This window comes from Podarcis muralis, chromosome 7 (genome assembly GCF_964188315.1).
Source record: "Podarcis muralis chromosome 7, rPodMur119.hap1.1, whole genome shotgun sequence".
In the NCBI taxonomy this organism is placed as follows: Eukaryota; Metazoa; Chordata; class Lepidosauria; order Squamata; family Lacertidae; genus Podarcis; species Podarcis muralis.
The window spans coordinates 13320417-13340612 of record NC_135661.1 but is presented as its reverse complement, the minus strand read 5'-3'; the positions used below and the strand labels follow the sequence as shown (position 1 = coordinate 13340612).

Here is a 20196-nt window from a genome sequence, read left to right as displayed (position 1 = left end):
TTCTTAGTCAACCAAATGCTACCTTTCATATTTAATATCACCCGTGGCCTGTGGTAAATAAAGTATTTCAGTTACTGCAACTGCCAGGGTAACAATTACCCTGAACCAATGCCTGAACTTTCCCTTGCTAGGATACAACCTTAATGGAATTGCTTTCATTTTGGCCTTGGGATCCAAACCTCCCTTCTTTGCCTCTAGCTTAAATGCCATTGACAAGGGACAATTGCCTGAAATGTAACCCAGATAGGAATTCGCAGTCACTTCACGTTTATGCATTAGGCCCAAGAGCATTTCAATCATGTTCTATGGGAAAAATCACTTCTAGACTTCTTTGTTCTTCAGAAATCCTCAGTTTTACTATGAGGAGGACTGATATTACTGCTCTGTTTGGCTCTACTACAAATGTGTTTGGCTGACAAAAGAAATCAATGGAAAGGGATTCCTTTGCTTTCTGGAGGCCCAGTCATGACTTGCGTGTTCAGTTCCTGGGCCTTGTGTTCCGCAAGAGTCAAAAGGAATACAGGATTATGCAAAGACGTCACACATTATTATTTATGGAAAACCTTTTCTGTCAGAATGACAATGTCTGAAAATGAAAATTAAGTCTGCCTTGAAGGCATGGAGGAGAAAGAAAATGATCAAAAGATGCAATTTGCATTTCTTTGGGCTGGGATATAAGGAATTAGATGATCAGATGTGTGGCTCATATCCGCTAGTAGTTGTGTGGGCCCAATTTTATGGCTCTCCTTTCGAGCTGAGGTTCAGCAGGACCCTCCCTACAGAAGTTCTGACACCTACTGGAGACTGTTTTTATTCCAGCAGGCATTTTAATTGAAGTTGGAATTTGTATTTTTAACTGATCTTTATATATTTGTAACCCGCTTAGATACTACAGTGGTGCCTCGCAAGACGAAATTAATTCGTTCCGCGAGTTTTGTCGTCTTGCGATTTTTTTCGTCTTGCGAAGCACGGTGTCGGAAAAGTTTCGGAAAAGCTTCAAAAATCACCAAAGTCTTCAAAAACCTCAAAAAAGGCTACCACACCGCGTGCTATGAGTTGCTCCTCGAAGTCAAGCCGCAACTGTATTAACGGTGTTAAGAAAAAGGAAACAAACTTGCAAGACGTTTCCGTCTTGCGAAGCAAGCCCATAGGGAAAATCGTCTTGCGAAGCAGCTCAAAAAACAAAAACCCCTTTCGTCTAGCGAGTTTTCCGTCTTGCGAGGCATTCGTCTTGCAAGGTACCACTGTATTGTAGTTAAGTGGTATATAAATTGTTTAAATAAAAAAGAGATAATCACAGCTCACCACCTACTCAGCTACTTAGGTCCACACTATACATTTAAAGGGCTCCCCGCAAAGAATCCTGGGAGCTGTTGTTTGTCAAGGATGCTAATAGGTGGTAAAGGTAAAGGTAAAGGTACCCCTGCCCGTACGGGCCAGTCTTGACAGACTCTGGGGTTGTGCGCCCATCTCACTCAAGAGGCCGGTGGCCAGCGCTGTCCGGAGACACTTCCGGGTCACGTGGCCAGCGTGACAAGCTGCATCTGGCGAGCCAGCGCAGCACACGGAAACGCCGTTTACCTTCCCGCCAGTAAGCGGTCCCTATTTATCTACTTGCACCTGGGGGTGCTTTCGAACTGCTAGGTTGGCAGGCGCTGGGACCGAGCAATGGGAGTGCACCCCGCCGCAGGGATTGGAACCGCCAACCTTTCGATCGGCAAGCCCTAGGCGCTGAGGCTTTTACCCACAGCGTCACCCGCGTCCCTGCTAATAGGTGTTAGGAGACCTCTAATAACTGCTCCTGGCACTCTTAACAAACTACAGCTCCCAGGATCCTTTGTTATAATAGTTCAAATTTCTAATGCAGACGGGGCCATAGGTCAGCCTTCTCCTTGAATGAATAGGAGGAGTTTGGAGTAGATGGAGTTTGAGGATTCTGTGAATGGAGGTGGCATACTGGAAGTGAATAGATCTACCTTGGCAAATGGAGCAAAGGCTGAAAAAAGACACATTTCCACATGTACTCTTGATGTGCCTTCAGGCTGTCCCCACTCCCCCTTGCATCGCCCTCATCACTGCTTGGAATTTTGCAAAATGTTTGGCAGTTATACCTATTTCCCCACCGCTGTGACAACCGGGGGTCAGGGGATTGATGTGCCAGAGGGAAGACCCAAATATATCTAAAGGAGACTTCCAGCCATCTTAAAAGCTGCTGCAGAGTCTGAGATGCTTTCAGTGCAAAGTTTTGACTCTCCAAATGCAAGTGTTCAAAAGGTCAGAGAGTGGCCTTTATTAAACTCCTTTGTGGCTTGGTTTGTCAACAGTTTTTGTGGTCTGGTGAAAAGTCTTAACAGAAAGAGAGAGAATCCTACCCTCTTTTACCTTTCTTGTGACTTTTAAAAACAACAAATTCCCACCATCCACCTGCACTGTTATTGAGCTTGGGTCTTCTTCCTCCTCTCTTAATAGGCCCCAGGAGAAGTCATTAACACACTGTGTGGATACAAGACACTAAATAAAGAGGTAACAAACATTTTTAAGGTACCTGAGGGCTGAGCCAGGCATTAGGTAGCAGACATTTGTGGAGGGAGGAGGTTGTGCTTTGTGGGGCAGAAGAGGGGGGAGTAAGGGGTGCTTAGTAAGGGAAGAGGACATCATGGAGGCTATAAACATACGCATGGAGCAAAGCAGATAAAGAGGCATTTTGTTCCTCCCTTGTGTAATGGTAGAACCAACTGAGGTCCTCACGCAATGAAGCCAACTAGTGAGAGCTTAAGGACAGGTGACAGGCAAGGCTTCCTCACTCAGCACATAGTTCAGGTATGGAATTTGGTATCACAAGATGGGCAGCTATCTTGGTTGGCATTAAATGCAAGCTAGACAAATTCATGGGGAACATGGCTACCAACACCTGTGGGCTACCTCCAGTGGGAGGTCCTAGTACCAGGTGCCAGGGATCATAAGCTGGACCTCGTGTCTTACTTGTGAGCTTCCCATTGCGGCATCTGGCTGGCTTCTGGAATAAGAGTGTAAGAAGAGCTGTGGAAAATGCTTGCAGAATATTTAAAAACTCAGTGTAAAAAAGTTAGAACGCAAATTGGATTTGAGTAAGAAGAGCAGTGGGGGCGAACTTTTTGTTTTTATTGTGAGATAAGGTGAAGGTATAGAGTAACTATAATATGCAACATAAATTGACATTTTGAGGGAACCATGGAGGAAGGGAGGGGAAGTCGTAGGTAGAATGATTGATTGCTAAATTTGAAATGTTGTTGGATTGTTTAAAAATTATAATAAAATAAAATGCAAGAAGAGCCCTGCTGGATCAGGCCCAAGTCCCTTCTGGTCCAGCCTCCTCTTCTCATGGTGACCAACCAGGTGCCCCCAGGGGAAGCCCACAAAGAGGAACAGAGCTCAACCGCAGCTCTCTCAGACTCAAAATATTGCCTTTAATGTGATTTGTTCTCTTTGTAGCGCCTGGAGCTGGTGGCCACTATTCACGTACGTGGCTGCATCCATGCGGTCGGCTTGTGGCTTAAAGACAATTTTGAAGCCACTTTTGGAATTGTTTGCTCTCTGCTGTTTCCACAGGTATGTAAAAAATGTGTTGCTCCTGGCTGACTATTCAGAGGTGTGTGTTTCCCCCAAAAACAGAGGTGAAGACATTACTTCTTTGCTATAGATCACCATGAAACTACATTCCAAATACTTTTTTTAGAGACAAAATTCTGCATTAATTAAGCCAGATGGTTGGGGTATTGATAAAATTATTGTCAAAAATTATTCAGTATGGCTATTTCCATTAACTGACAGACCCTCGTTTCTTCCTCTGGAATTCTGATCCTTACCTCGTTTTTTCAGAGACTCCAGATAGCAACATGGAAAAATTGCCAGAGTTTGCTTCCATGTTTTTTCAACTTGATTTGTGGCACTGAAAATGGGTTGCAATAAACCCCAATTGCACTCCAGTCTATCCAGAGTGGGTAGGCAAAGCACAGCTGAGGTTTTGCAGGTCTCCTGTACCTTTAATCAAAAGCTTCCTGCTGTTGCTTTCTGTTTCATTGCTCATGGACATCAAGTGTCCTAGATTCTTACCTTCATATCTAATAAAACTTCTTTTAAAGGCATAGATACATAGATAATTGATCAGTGCAGATAATTTATCATACTTCTGGTTCATATATCATAAAATTATTCAGTCATGTACCCAAAAATGCTCTTGTTACTGTTTAACAGCCACTTATGATTAATTCTCCATTTGTAACAGCCATGGCATATTTCATTAGCTTTCAGTTGTGGTTCCAATCTGTTACACATATCAGAAAACCGCTCTGTCTCTTCATCTCTAGGAAACTAACATAAGGGAAGTCATAATACTGCTTTATTCTGCCTTGGGAAATCCTGTTTGTGGTTGGAGCCCTTCAGCCTTTTTTAATGTGTCCACAGACTCTTTCCAGTCAGCTAGTGCCATGACCTTTGTATCCAACAGGGACTGGGACACGAGAGTCAGAGGCTGCAGGCTCTTCACACTGATGAAGAATGATGATGTTGGTGACAAGCAGGCACATCATGTGTGTTGTTAACTATCCTAAAGAGCCAGCTGTGGCATAGTGGTTAGAGTGTCAGAATAGAACCTGGGAGACCAGGGTTCAAATCCCTGCTCAGCCATGAAGCTCACCGGATGACCTTGAGCTAGTCACTGTCTCTCAGCCTGATCTGCCTCACAGGGTTGTTATGAGGATAAAAATGAGAGGAGGGAAGTGTGTGCGCCATCTTGAGCTCCTTGAAGGGAAAAGTGGGGTATAAGTGTGCCGAATAAATATTAAGCCAGTTGAGCAGAGGTTTGTATTGTGTTGCAAATGCTCCGTGAGTTTGTTGAGCAGCTTTCTCTAACTTCTTCAGTTGTCTTGGATGGGAATTCTCATCAGTCTACACCATGCTGAGTAGATCTGATGGGAGATGCAGCCTAATCTGGAGGGCACCAGCTTGTGGAAGGCTGTTTTTGAGCATCTACAGTTGTGAATTCATTAGATGCCAGCCTTCCAAGGGCTCAGTCTTCAGGTAGTCTGGTTGGAGACTTAGGCTGAATAGCCAGAGTCGACCTCATGCTAACAGAGCCACAAGCAGGTTCATGTTCTAGCAGGAGAGAAGATTCAGAAGCTCACATCTGGGATGCACAATCCAAGCCAGGCAGCGATCAGGATCCAAGGCAGATCGTTGGATCAGAAGGGAGTGGAAGCTAGGCTGTTTCCACACGCAAAGGTTGAAGAGCAAGCATGGGGAGTGGTCTCCATTTATACACCGCTTGATGACTAAAAACAACCACAACCACAAAGCGGTTTACAAAAAACGATAAAACAATAAAATTATCAATAAGAAAAATTAACAACAATAATTTAAAATTTTCAAAAAGTTAAAATTACTGACTAACACTCGCATGAACTTTCTAAGCTTCTGGGTAGGCTTGTCTAAACAAAAATGTTTTTGGCAGTACAGGGAAGTACCTGGCTGACATAATCAGGAAGGGAGTTCTTACAAATTGACAGCAGGAACAGAGCCAGGTCTGCTGATCAAAGCAGTGAATGGGTGCATATGAAGTAAGGCGATCTTGTAGGTAAACTGGTCCCAAGTTGTTAAAGGCTTTATACTAATAGTAACGGCCTGAACTTGGCCCAATAGCAAATCAGAAATCAGCGGAGATTTCTGAGCATAGTTGTTCTATGCTGACAAGTCCTCACTCCTGTCAGTAGTAGTAGTAATAGTAGTAGTAGTAGTAATAATAATTATTATTTATTTATACTCCGCCCATCTGGCTGGGTTTCCCCAGCCACTCTGGGCAGCTTCCTATTAAACATTAACCTATTAAACATTAAAAGCTTCACTAAACAGGGCTGCAATCATGCTGTAGCATTTTGCACCAACTGCAACTTCCGAACCAAGCACAAGGGAAGCCCCACATAGAGTGCATTGCAGTAATCCAAGCTTGAAGTAACCAGTGAACTACTGTGGCCAGGCTTTCCCAGTCCAGGAATGGCCGTAGCTGTCAAACCAGTTGCAGCTGGTAAAAGGCACAGCTGGGTGCACCAGGATTGGTGCTTGCAGGTTGGCTAACTAGAGTGCTGAGGGAAGCCAGGGCTCCAGCCTAGCTGGGGAGCTCCAAGCACTGAGCAGTTCGGGAACAGAGCCATGGACTGCCCTGGCATTGAGCTCTGGTTTGAAATGGAAGTCATAATACTAGCTGGCGTTTTTTCTGGAAGCTAATCAGTGAGGCCACTCCCTGGCTGCATTGGATAGCATAACCTAGTTGGTGGAGTGCAGGGCAGTACCACACAAGCCGCTTCATTACGACTTTTTGAATTATCTCTATCCCACTCTTCAGCCAGAAAGAGTCTCCAGGACAGGGTACAGATGCCAGTCCTGGACACTCCCTGCTCGGACTTCCACGAAAGGAAAAGGGACTGCGAGAGCAGAGGGAAAAAAGAAAACCCAGGCACTGATTCATAGTGACAGAATTATTTCAAAGACCAGCTGGAGCAGAACGGTTTCAATGAGAGGAGGAGTTGGGGGTCTTTTGGCCCCTGTGGGGCTGCCCTCTCCCTTTGCAATGGCTGCTGTGATCAAGCAGGGGAATGCCATCCTCCTCCCATTCACTGCTTCTGTTCCCTTTAACATAAGCAGGTGAAATCTCTCTCTTCCTCGAAGCACGCAAAGTCCTCTCCAGCCATAGCAACCCCCGAGCTGATTAACATCCATTTATAATCCTCAAAGAAGACTTTCTGAAAATCAGGGAAGGTTGCTAAGTGACAGGGAGGCACTTAGCATATCATTTACAAAAACAAAGTGTTTTAAAAGAAGGAAATGAATGCTCTTTAGCACCCCATAAAACCGAAAACTGTCCATTGCTTCAATAAACACATTATTCACACTAAGCAAAAAAAATTGTTAGTGATGGTTTTGCCAAGATAAACAAACTTGAGCTCTCCTCCTTCAAATGTCAATATAGTTTTGTTAAGTAGATGATTCAGATGCAGTAATAATATCCTTCACTGCATTAGCCACAATCTGCATGGCTTTAGAGAAAAGCATATTCTGGATGCTTTATTAATATTATAGGACAGTAAAAACAATTTCTGGCCTTTTGGTCTTCACACATCACAAGGCTCGGTGCACTTTGACTGTATAAATGTTAACAAAACAAAACAAAAAATGAAGAAAATGTTTTAAAAGCTTTTCTCTGTGTTCTCTCCAAGTCATCAACCATCCCTAAAATTAGAGGAAGTGAAGGAGAGTGTTCATCTTGCTGGGTAACATTCATGCAAACTGGGCAGACTGGGTAGGTGGTTAGGGAGGTGAAAACCAGGGGGACAGTGTCTGTTCCCCACAGCGGTCTGTTGAATTGCAAGTGTTACTCTACTGGTTGCTCTCAAACTGATCCCATCCATTATGCTGGCATCCTTCATAATTTTTTGCAAGGGAGATGGTTCTCTTTCGGTAAGAATCCACAGCTACAAGCCAGTATTTGAGCCTTATGATGGCCCCTGGAGCTTCCCCATCGTGGGGGACAGTAGAAGAGTGGGGGACAGTAGAAGAGAGAAGAGAAACAGCTTGCCTATGAGTTTTCCCCTAACCTTCCCCAGTCCCTGCACTTCCCATGGTGCTACCACCAGTGGGGCAGAGGGATGAAGGGGAGACAGTTATGTTTTTAAAAAACCTAGCAGCTTGCCTTATTTTCAGTTTTGTGTCTTCGGTAATAATAATAATAAATAATAAATTTTATTTATACCCCGCCCTCCCCAGCCAAGACCGGGCTCAGGGCGGCTAAGAACCAATAATAAAAACAAGTTGATTAAAATACAACTTAAAAAACAAAATTAAAACACAACATTAAAACATTAAGATGCAGGCTCTTCACAGGAGGAGAAAGGAAAAAAGAAAGAGGGGGAGGGAATCAAACTGACTCCAAGCCAAAGGCCAGGCGGAACAACTCTGTCTTACAGGCCCTGCGGAAAGAAATCAGATCCTGCAGGGCCCTGGTCTCATGAGACAGAGCGTTCCACCAGTGTTGAAAAGGCCCTGGCTCTGGTTGAGGCTAATCTAACCTCCTTAGGGTCCGGGACCTCTAAGGTGTTGCAATTTACGTACCTTAAGGTCCTCTGTGGGGCATATCAAGAGAGGTGGTCCCATAGGTATGAGGGTCCTAGGCTGTGATGTACACAACTGCATACAGCTTAAAATAGTGGTGGTGAACCTACAGCCAATGTGCTGGATTGGGCCCACCAGACCGCCTTTTTTGTCACCAGTGTTTGACCTGAGACAGCAGTGTGGTGTATTACACACCACAGGCAATAATGGCTCCCTTGTATCGCTTTGATAGAAGGGATACAACAGGCTAGAAGTTTATAAAATGGTGCCTGGCATGGAGAAAGTAGGCAGAGAAAAGTTGTTTCTCCCTCTCATAACACTCAAACTCATGGACATCCAGTGTAGCTGAATGTTGGAAGATTTAGGACAATTGGAAGATTTGGGACATATTGAAAAAAAAAAAGGACTTCTTCAACGCAGCACTTAGTCAAACTATGAAATTTGCTCCCCAAGGACACAGGGATGGCCACCATCTTGGATGGCTTAAATTCAGCCACAATAGCTCTGCTCTGCCTTCACAGTTGGAGGCAGCAATGATTCCAAATGCCAGTTGCTGGAAACCGCAGGAAGGGAGAGTGGTCTTCTGCTCATGTTCTGCTCCCTGGTCTTCCACAGGCATCTGGTTGGCCCCTGTGAGAACAGGATGCTGGACTAGATGGGCCCTTGGCCTGATCCCGCAGGCTCTTCTGTCCTTATGGCTATGCCCTGCAATACACAAGCCCAGTTCGCAGCACTACTGCAGTTGTCTCACACATATACTTTACAAAATGGGACCAGAGGAGCACATGGTACCTTTAAGTAATGTACCATGTAATGTAAAACCAGATGCCTTTTTTTTTTTTTACTTGAACTATCACAGAGAATTCAGTGACTATCATAAGAGTGCATCCCAGCTTCTCCCAGGTGTAAATGGATTTGTCAGTGAAAACATTCACCTGTTAATTCATAGTTAAGTGGATATGGCTGTCAGCAGCACATTGTTCAGCCCATCTCCTGACTTCTATATGTTCCTTTGCAATTAACAGAGACAGTGTTGTCTAATTGATAGAGCACTTCATATAAACTCTTCTCTTCACCCATTTCAGTTTACAAGGCTGTTTACCAGAGCGATTAGCACTAAAGAAAGTCATTAGTATTGTTTATACACAACAAAGCCAACACGAAACAGAAATTGTTCAGCTTAACTTAATAAATATTGCTCTTGTCACTTAGTTCTCTTGATATTGACACTAATCGCTATTGGTATAAATCTAATTTTCAAGAAAGTGACAATTCAGAAGCTCTGAAGAAACAGCAGTGAGAGCCCTTTATAAATCAAATGTAGCTAAATTGGGCCATGAGAGTCAATGGCATTAATCTGTCAACAGGCTGTTGCTTGAAAGTATCCCACCAACCCAGGGCCAGATTAAGACTTAAGAAGAGCCTGAGTAGGGAAACTGCATTTTCTCACTGTTCATGGAGAGCATGTAACATGCCTCAAGCAGAAACTACAATTTTGCATGCACCTGTTTAGACCACACTGTGGCTGTTTCTCCTCTGCTGTGGCATCTCCACGTAGATGGGTGGTCACATTATAGACACAGTTGTGTTTTCTAGCCAAATGCTAATTTCTAGCTGTACTTACAGCACCTGGAGCAAATTACGGTAGCAGTCGGTGTGTGTCCATCAGTCACAGCTTCATTTGATTTAATTCAAATTATTTTATTCAGTCTAAAGTTAGGCAACTCAAACCCTTGAGAATTGCTATGCTAAAAAAACAAAAAAACCCAACACTGTTACATGCAGATACAGTGGTATCTCGGGTTAAGAACTTAATTCATTCTGCAGGTCTGTTCTTAACCTGAAACTGTTCTTAACCTGAGGTACCACTTTAGCTAATGGGGCCTCCTGCTGCCGCTGCGTGATTTCTGTTCTCATCCTGAAGCAAAGTTCTTAACCCCAGGTACTATTTCTGGGTTAGCGGAGTCTGTAACCTGAAGCGTCTGTAACCCAAACTACCACTGTACTTCTGAGCTAGCAAACTGAGCTAGCAAATTGAGCTTGTATGCATTGCACAAATCTATCTTCACCAGTGACCATCCTGCCTGGGAGCCGTCTATGGTATTAATCTGAAAACTGACTGTTGCGTGAAAGCATCTCACCAAGCCAGGGCCAAATGGAGAAATAAGAACTTAAGAAGGGCCTCCTGGATCAGGCCAGTGTCCCACCTAGCCCAACATCCTGTTCTCAAGAGTAGCCAACCAGATGCCCCAATGAGAAACCTGCAGGCAGGATTGGAAGGCAAGAGCACTCTCTCTCTCTCCCCACCTGCGGTTTCAATCAGCTGATATTCTGAAGCATTGCTGCCCGCAGCTATGAAGGCAGAGCATAGCCATCATTGCTTTTAGCCATCGAGAGCATTCTCTCCTCCTCTGTGAATTTGTCTAATCATCTTTTAAAGACAGCGAGGTTGGTGGCCATCACGGCTCTCTGTGGAAGCAAGTTCCATCATTTAGCTAGGCACTTCGTGAAGACTTCGTTTTATCTGCCCTGAATCTCTATAAAGACGTTTAGAGGTCCTAAGCACAGAAAAGATTGTGGCGCCCCACCCCTGCCCTGTATGTAATTCAAAATAAAACCAATACTAAACCAAAAGAAAAACTTTTTTTTAAAAAATGAAAAGTTTACATGTGTGCTGAAATGTGCATGCATGCATGTCATGTGCAGCACATGATAGGATCCATTTTTCTTGCATTATTTTGTTAATGTCTCCCTGGTTTAGGTGGATATTAGTAATAAAAAGAGGACCGAAAAATGTGGGAGGAGTGTGGAGTATAAGGAAATCTAGCAGAGTTCTGATTTTCCACATGGTGATTACTTCATACTTAGATGCTTTATTTGTAATATGTCAAATTCTTTCACAATTTTCTCATTTTTTTGCTTTGCTGGATCCCTAAGGATATGTGTGGTCTGCCTATTGGGTAATTCAGCACAGCACCAAACTTACTGATTCCAAAGACCTACCACACCAGAAATAATTTCTTAGGAGAACAGCAGGTATGCAAAGAGAGTCAGCCATGACTCAAAAATTACTGTATTTTTCGCCCTATAGGATGCACTTTTCCCCCTCCAAAAATGAAGGGGAAATGTGTGTGCATCCTATGGGGTGAATGCAGGCTTTCGCTGAAGCCTGGAGAGCGAGAGGGGTCGGTGCGCACCAACCCCTCTCTCTCTCCAGGCTTCATGAAGCTATCCGCAAGCCTTGGGAGCTCGAGGGGGATACCGGCAAGCAGCCGGCCGAGGCTCCCTCTCTGCCCTGCTGCCCCAGGAAGCGGGGCGCCGCTGCGCAACAAGGCAAGGGCGCACCATCGGCGATCTGGAGACAGGCAACGTGGCCAGCCTCATCAGTATCTCCGCAGCGCACCCCAGGCTTCGGGCAGATGTCCGCAAGCCTTGGGAGCCCGCAGCCTGCAGCCCAAAACCCGGCAGGGTTTTCCCCCCCTTTATTCCCCCCCCCCCAAGAAAAACCCTAGGTGCGCCCTATGGGGCGAAAAATACGGTATGTTGCAAGTAGAGGTTTTCATGCAGATGCTTGTTTCTTTATATCCCATCTTTCAAAACAAAGATCCTACCAAGGCAACATGCACAGAGTACAACCAATAATAATATCCAGATTGCTGGTGCTACCTCTGGAGGTTTAGAGTTGGAATGGCTTATAAGTATAGCAGTATTTTATAAGAATGAGAGGCTGCAGGGATTGGTTTTAGTTTGGGGTGTGTTTATTATGGCAGCAGTGCAACTTAGTGCAATTTTCAAAGGTTTTTAAGGCAAAAGAAAAGAAAACCAGGCAGGGTAATTTTCCAGGGACAGTTACCAGAAAATCCCCGACTACCCCTTGTAAGTAGAAATAGTTGGTGCCTTTTATGTGAACCTCACTAGGTTGAAAAGCTGAATGAAGTTGAGCCAAACAACTTCATCACAGCTGCTCTTCATCACAGCTGGTGGCATCAAAAAACCGTCATTACCTAGAGATACAGGAGACTTTTAAGAGACTTGAGGGCAGTATGATAGACTGATGCAAACACTTACTGATTTTTTCCCTGGCTAAGATTGTCCAATCAAAGGGGCACTGCAGATTTTTAAAGCACACACATGCAGACATGCACACAACCTGTCTGATCTCAGAACCATAAAATTGTGAGCTAAAATTTTATGGGCTAAAATTATGAGCACACATATAATGGGTGGCAGTGACTCTTAAACAATATATCTGGGGGAGGGAGAAGAGACGTGTCTGCTGTAGGCCATAGTTTCATTGAATTTGGTTCAAGCTGTTTTCCTGCAAATAAGCTGTCGTTGGAGTGATCAAGGAGTTAATGCAAATCAAGCAACTTCTCTGATTTTTCCTGAATGCCTGCTGTTCCTAGTGCACACAGGATGGTGCTGATTAATGCTCTTACAATCATTATTTATCATCAGCATCTGTTTCCTAGCTAACAGCTTCTACCTGATTATTTTTTGAAGAACAGAACACATTCTCTGTTATAGTATATTGCTTGCAATTGCTGCATTGGGACCGTTATCAAGGGAGATATCAGGTGGAAAGTTATAAATAAGCCCACTTTGGGAATGAAGACGTAGCGCTTGTCACTAATGAATACATTTTCCTGCTCACAATATACCATATTGAGCTCTCTCTTGATCTGAAATAACAAAGGCCCAGTTTATAGCTTTTTAGGGTGATCTGGCAGTTGCTGGAATCTCAGGTTCTGTCAGCGCTTCTCCAGACAGTTATCTACATTATGAATAGCAGCCCACATAATAGGAAAATAGAGTGGGACTATGACTTCTCTTGGGACACAGGTGGTGCTGTGGTCTAAACCACTGAACCTAGGGCTTGCCGATCGGAAGATCGGCGGTTCGAATCCCCGCGACAGGGTGAGCTCCCATTGCTCGGTCCCTGCTCCTGCCAACCTAGCAGTTCAGAAGCACATCAAAGTGCAAGTAGAAAAATAGGTACCGCTCTAGCGGGAAGGTAAACGGTGTTTCTGTGCGCTGCTCTGGTTTCACGAGAAGCAGCTTGGTCATGCTGGCCACATGACCCGGAAAAATGTCTGTGGACAAACGTCGGCTCCCTCAGCCAGTAAAGCAAGATGAGCACCACAACCCCAGAGTTGTTCACGACTGGACTTAACTGTCAGGGGTCCTTTACCTTTACGACTTCCCTTGACCTGGACACTTGACTTCTGCTGATGCAGCCTAGAATTGCATTAGCTTTTTTGCAAGGACCGACTAAAGGTACCTCTGCTGCTAATAAGGTTAGCTTCCAAGAGTGCCCAAATGGACCCATTGCCTTTTGCATGTTGGCCGCTGTGCTGGACCATGGAGGGTAAACGCAGGTGTTCTTACTTGCTGTGAACTTTCCCTGCAGGTTCTTCTATCAAAGCAGCTTTGCTTGGGTTACGCATACTCACACTGTTGTATTAGGGAAACCCTGGCTATACACATACATACCCTGTCATAATTGCATTTTAAAGCAAACATGTTAACAAGTAATTTTGTCTCCATCTTTTCTTGCAGGCAGTAGGTTTGGTGATGGCCTGGTTATACTGGCAAAAGCTCAATGAGATTCATTACAGGCTGGACACTGTGGATTTCAAGGCACTAGACATGGCTGACTTCGACTTTGCCTCTCTGGACCTCACTGGTGCTGGTTGGTGCTGGTGTTTGCCCCGTGAAGGTGGCTACTTGCCAGTCCTTGACAAAGAGGACGAGACAGTAAATGATGACATCTTCCAGAGCAAAGTTTGATTGTATTTTGGAACTGTCTGCAAGACCGGCCTTCTGAGAGAGTCTGGTCAAGGCTTAGTGCATCCGTAGATGCAAGGTAGCATTGTGATTTGTTTCATTTAGCAAAGCGAGAAGTAGGTATGACAAAGGGTGCTATGTCTTTAAAATCCCACAGTCTTCAGAAGGGTGTGGTTGGTTGGTTGGTGTTAATGTGGATTAATTTGGGTTTGGTGAGTGTCCTGAGATAGCATTTTTTTATTCTTTTATGATACCACACTTTTTTGTATGTCTTTTTTGGAAATAAAATATGGTCTTGCCTTTATCCAATATCTTCCACTGAAAGCATCCTAGAATGTAGGAGCAGGTACAACATGAAAGTTGCATATGTTTGCATCCTGTGTAAAATTCCAAAATGCTCCTCTTTTCTCACCCAGATGCATCTGGTCCCCTGAAATCCCCTCTATTTATCTGCAGCCCTAACTTCACACCATTTTAAAGGTTACATAAACCCAGTCAGCCAGGGATAATGATGGTGTCATAGCTGTATAGTCATCAGATCTGCCTTTGTGGGCATCACTGAGGAACAAGCATGTCTTCATGTAAATTGGTGTCACTGTGCTGCCAGAAAACATTGAGGGGATTTCCTCACGGCACTCTGGCAATTTCACTACAACAAAGTGTTGCAAAAAAGGGGGTGTCAGCCTTGGCAATGAAGACCCTGTTTCAGCTCAGCAATAATCACACACTGCACACTCCCAAGCCACCAAATGGGTGCAAAGTAGTTATCTGTTAAGCACAGATCTGACCTGGTCTTTGTGTGTATCGAATATTATATATATAGGCAGGACCCCAACCAATGGTTTCAAATTACAAGAACTTTCCAAGGGTAGGAGCTGTTTGACAGTGGAATGAGCTACCTCAGAAGGGGTTGGACATGATGATGGGGTCTCTTCCAGCTCTACCATTTTATGAGAGAGAGATATCCTGATAATAATAAAAGGCGAGACCTAACAGAACTATATAGGGGCGCGGGTGGCGCTGTGGGTAAAAGCCTCAGCGCCTAGGGCTTGCCGATTGAAAGGTTGGCGGTTCGAATCCCCGCGGTGGGGTGCGCTCCCGTTGCTCGGTCCCAGCGCCTGCCAACCTAGCAGTTCGAAAGCAACCCCAGGTGCAAGTAGATAAATAGGGACCGCTTACTGGCGGGAAGGTAAACGGCGTTTCCGTGTGCTGTGCTGGCTCGCCAGATGCAGCTTTGTCACGCTGGCCACGTGACCCGGAAGTGTCTGCGGACAGCGCTGGCCCCCGGCCTCTTAAGTGAGATGGGCGCACAACCCTAGAGTCTGTCAAGACTGGCCCGTACGGGCAGGGGTACCTTTACCTTTAACAGAACTATAAACCTCATCCTTACAGGAGATTGTGTCCTCATTCAGAGCAGGAATTTCTCCAGCTTACCGGTGGAGTGGGGAGACCCCTTGCACCAGCAGCTCCATCTCATCTGCACCAAGTTGAAATTTGTTCACCCACAACCAGTTCACCACTGATGTACACCTTCCAGGGATATCGCCATCCACCAGCAATGTTGTTGGCAAATGTGTATCTGTGTTTAGCATTGATGTGGGCTGCTGTAGAGCTCTAACTGTAACATCTTTGACACAAAAATATATGCATGGTCTGGAGGAAGTGGGTAGAAATCAGTTTTTCTCATTCTCTCATATTACTAGAATTCAGAGCTATCTAATGATGCTGACTATTGGAACATTCACATTGGTTGGCATCCATCTGTCTTGGGAGGCAATGGAAGAGTTTGCCTTCATGGTTGGACCTTCAGAACAGACATAAAGGAGCTACTTCTTCACACAGCACATAGTTAAATGATGGAGTTTGCTCCCACAAGGTGTAGCGATGGTCACAGACTTTGATGGCTTTACAAGAGGATTGGGTCTGCAATGACTACCAGCGCACCCTCCAATATTTATCTGATAAAATGTTGCCCCAGCCATTCTGGCTTCCAACATATATAAAAACATTAAACATTAAAAAAGACAAAAACCTCCCTTTACAGGACCACCTTCAGTGCTATTTTTCTAGAAAAAGAGGTGCCGGAACTCACCATGAACACTTCCTTCATTCTCTTATAATGACAATGGAGCCCACCTGAGAGATGTCAGAACTGAGTTCCAGTGAGTTCCAGCTGAAAAAAGCCCTGGTTGTAGTTATTTATCTCCTTGGTTTGGGGTTCGCATAACTCCACACCCTCCAACATTTCTCTGATGAAAATAGGGACGTCCTAAGGAAAAGTGGGACATTCTGGGATCAAATTAGAAATGGGATGGCTTCTATAAATCTGGGACTAACCCTGGAAAATAGGTCTATGTTCTACAGCCATATTTTGAAACCGTATGCCTCTGAATACTACTTCTGGAAATCACAAGAGTTGTACTCACACCCTGCCTGTGAACTCCCCACTGGAAACGGCTGGAGGAAATGGCTGGCCCATGCGGAAATGGCTGGAGGATTAGACCTTTGGTCTAATCTAGCAGGGTTCTCCTGACATTCTTAGAAGTCCTCAGCACCACCAGGCTATGGGACTGAACAGAACGAAGGAGCTTCACTTGTTGCAGCAGGAGCTCCCTGAGTGGCTGGGCAGTGGTGGCTGGTACAACCCTGGGTCTAAATAGACCAGGAATCCTAATTTAAATTGCACTTGGATCCAGATCTTGGATCCCTGCCCAGATCTAAGTGCTTTGCCTTGGGCTTTCCCAATGAGTTGTAGTAACAAATTATTGTAGTTATGGAAAACATCTGGTACGTTCTAACATACATAGCACTGCTAAACAAACACTCTGGTGTTATTTGATCAGCACCCAATAAAGCAAATAGGCCCTTTTAAACAGATGCTGTATGCTGGTCCAGTGAGTAAGTAGTTGAACACAGACTGGGGAATTCTGGATTCATCCCACCTCTGCAGTGGCACTCACTGGTCATATTAAATCAGGCCATTGGTCCATTTAGCTCAGCATAGTCTACACACTGAGGTCCAGCACCGAGGGCCTTCTGGCGGTTCCCTCACTGCAAGAAGTGAGGTTACAGGGAACCAGGCAGAGGACCTTCTTGGTAGTGGCACCCTCCCTGTGGAATGCCCTCCCACCAGATGTCAAGGAAATAAATAACTGTCTGACTTTTAGAAGACATCTGAAGGCAGCCCTGTTTAGGGAATTTTTTTAATGTTTGATGTTTTTTTCGCATTTTTAATATTCTGTTGGGAGCAGCCCAGAGTGACTGGGGAAACCCAGCCAGATGGGTTGGTTATAAATAATAAATTATTATTATATTAAGACTGGCAACAGCTCTCCTTAGTTTCAGAGGGGTAACCTACAGATGCCAGCAACTAAACATGGGATCCTGTGCATGTACAACAGATGCTCTACAAGAGAGGCCCAGTATACCTGAAGGAGTGTTTCCATCCCCATTGTTCAGCCCGGACACTGAGGTCCAGCTCCGAGGGCCTTCTGGAGGTTCCCTCACTGAAAGATGTGAGGTTCCAGGGAACCAGGCAGAGGGCCGCCTTGGCAGTGGCACGCACCCACCATCAGATGCCAAGGAGATAAGGGGGGGTCTTATTGGGTTGTTTTTATTTTGATTATATATCTTGTTTTATATTTTGATTTTGTTCTGTGAATCACCCTGAGACCTCTGGGTATAGGGCAGTATATAAATTCAAACAACAACAACAGAAGACATCTGAAGGCAGTCCTGTATCAGGAATTTTTTTAATGTTTGTCATTTTACTATGCTTTTATATGTGCTGTACAGTGGCGTAGCGTGGGGGGTGCAGGGGGGCCGGCCGCACCGGGCGCAACATCTGGGGGCGCGCGCTCGCCACCTCCAGAGTCGCCGAGGAGCCTCGGGCGCAGGCTGTAGCAGAGCCCCATGTCTTGCGGAACCGACGAGCTGGCAGCGGCTCTCAGCGCTCGCCGCGGAGAGCGCGCCAGGCAGCCCCTCCTCACAACCCCGCCACCGCAGCTGCTGCAGCTGCTGGGCCATGTTGCATTTTCCTCGTCTCTCTGCCCTCCTCCTCTGGGCAAGCGGCGTCGTTTGGGCGGCAGCGCCAGCGACAACTCGCCTCAGATCACCTGACAAGGACCCGCCGCCGCCGCCGTGGCTACCTTACCGTAAATACCCCAGCCCAGGCAGCAGCAAGAAGAAGCTGGCAGCGGAGGCAGGTTAGGGGTTAGGGGGCGCAAATTACTTGCCTTGCCCCGGGTTAGGGGGCGCAAATTACTTGCCTTGCCCCAGGTTAGGGGGCGCAAATTACTTGCCTTGCCCCGGGTGCTGACAACCCACGCTACACCGCTGGTGCTGTAAGCTGCCCAGAGTGGGTGGGGAAACCCAGCCAGATGGGTGGGAAACAAACAAACAAAAACAACAACAACGTATTATTAATAATAGTAGTAGTAGTAAAAAAAGGTAAAAAGGTAAGGTTGACAGTTAAGTCCAGTCAAAGGTGACTATGGGGTGTGGCGCTCATGTCACTTCAGGCTGAGGGAACTGGCGTTTGTCCACAGACAGCTTTCCAGTTCATGTGACCAGCATGAATAAACCACTTCTGGCGCAACAGAACACCATTACAGAAAACAAGACGGTACAGAAATGCCGTTCACCTCCCTGCCACAGTGGTACCCATTTATCTACTTGTGCTGATATGGATTTGAACTGCTAGGCTGGCAGAAGCTGGGACAGGGCAACGGGAGCTCACCCCATCGCAGCGATTCAAACCACCGACCTTCCAATCAGTGAGCCCAAGAGGCTCATTGGTTTAGACCACAGCGCCACCCGCATCCCATGTTTTTTACTTTTTATCATTATTATTATTATTATTATTACAACTGAGCTACAGCCCTGGGTCTTGGACCAAGCCACTAAGCTGCATTGCAGGTTTTCTGAGATGTAATCTCAGAAAACCTCAGACTCTAAAGCAGACGACATGTTAAAGCAGAGGTGTGTATGGATTTACTCGTAAATTATTAAGTCCTATCCTCTTCCTTCCACCTTAGTAGACATACATACATACATACATACATACATACATACATAAATAAATAAATAAATAAATAAATAAATAAATGGGGCTCTTAAAATACCCTCATTTTTATTCAGGAGCCTGTCTCCATCTGATATTTCCAGAGGCCATTTCCCACTGGTCATTTCCGCCTTGTTTTGCATGAAGGCTCATCGGTGGGTGCTTTGCCTTGTCAAGCTGAAACAGCAGCGTTCATGGAGCTTTGATTTCCTCCATTGCCAGGCCCCTTGATGTATAATTCATGGCTGCAGAGCAGCATAAATCATTTAGCACTCGTTTCATACCTAGCTGGACATGAATCTGCGCAGGAATGAATTCAGCCTGTAGGATCCCAAGGTGAAGCTTTTCAGAGAAAACAAAAAAAAAAGTCTTGTGGCACCTTAAATATTTAACAAATTTAGTATGGCACCAGCTTTTGCAGATCATGCCATAATAAATTCACCAGTCAATTCAACAAAATTCTTTGGGGTTTTTTCTTCTTCCGCAACATAGCCTAGCACGGCTACTCCTCTGGAATATCTTCAGAGAAAATATTAATCCCCAAATAGCACATTCAACCCAGGTCTGTTCTTAGACCGTGGAATTGAATTCTACTTTTCTTAGCTCCTGTGTGGATTCACCAGTTTGTCCTCAACAAGCCTTGCCTTATCTTTAAAATAATAGCAATGAGCAAAGGTGGACAAACTGCATTTGCAAACGATCTGGGGCAAGAAATTCAGATGGCTCTGAAATAAAATCCCTTTTGTCTTCCACAAACCTCTGCATTCCGAACTAGTGGGCTTCTTTTCACAAGGAGAAAACTCTACAGTCTTTAGGGATGGAAACTGCTCCTTCACTTTTAATTTGTGTGTCATGTTTGGCTGAGAAATGGCAGGCATTTGTCATCCCCAGGCAAAAATACCACTCTGTAAATGGCACAGGATAATTATAGTACAGTGTTTTGTATTTTGTCCGCTAAGCTGCCAGGTTTCACTAATGCTAGAGAGATGAAGGCAGATGGCTGAATGAGTATTTCCATTTCTGGGTTAATGCTAAGCATGGTGATGTCTAACCATTAATGCAAAGGGCAGAATTTCAGCAAATGATCCAAGGACAAACTGCATAAAGGAACCCTTTTGCTGCAATGCACTGCTGGTAGCTAGTCAGGAGTGATTCTGACACGTGGGGCTGGAGCCATTCATCTAAATGCTGTGCTGAAGCAGTGGGAG

General features: G+C 45.1%; 1 protein-coding gene across 4 annotated transcripts in view; it reads left to right on the top strand.

Annotated features, from left to right (window-relative positions):
* Positions 1-14230, top strand: part of LOC114602651 (tetraspanin-15-like) — a 90944-nt gene extending 76714 nt beyond the window's left edge. For 3 of the 4 annotated variants that reach the window (XM_077931232.1, XM_028741106.2, XM_077931233.1), the window contains 3 exons: positions 2470-2523; positions 3472-3588; positions 13699-14230. In XM_077931232.1, the coding sequence (XP_077787358.1) occupies positions 2470-2523; positions 3472-3588; positions 13699-13929 (402 nt within the window). In that variant the 3' untranslated portion in view covers positions 13930-14230. The remainder of the gene's footprint in view (positions 1-2469; positions 2524-3471; positions 3589-13698) is intronic. The other variant, XM_077931231.1, reaches the window with a different exon arrangement.
* Positions 14231-20196: the final 5966 nt, after the last annotated feature.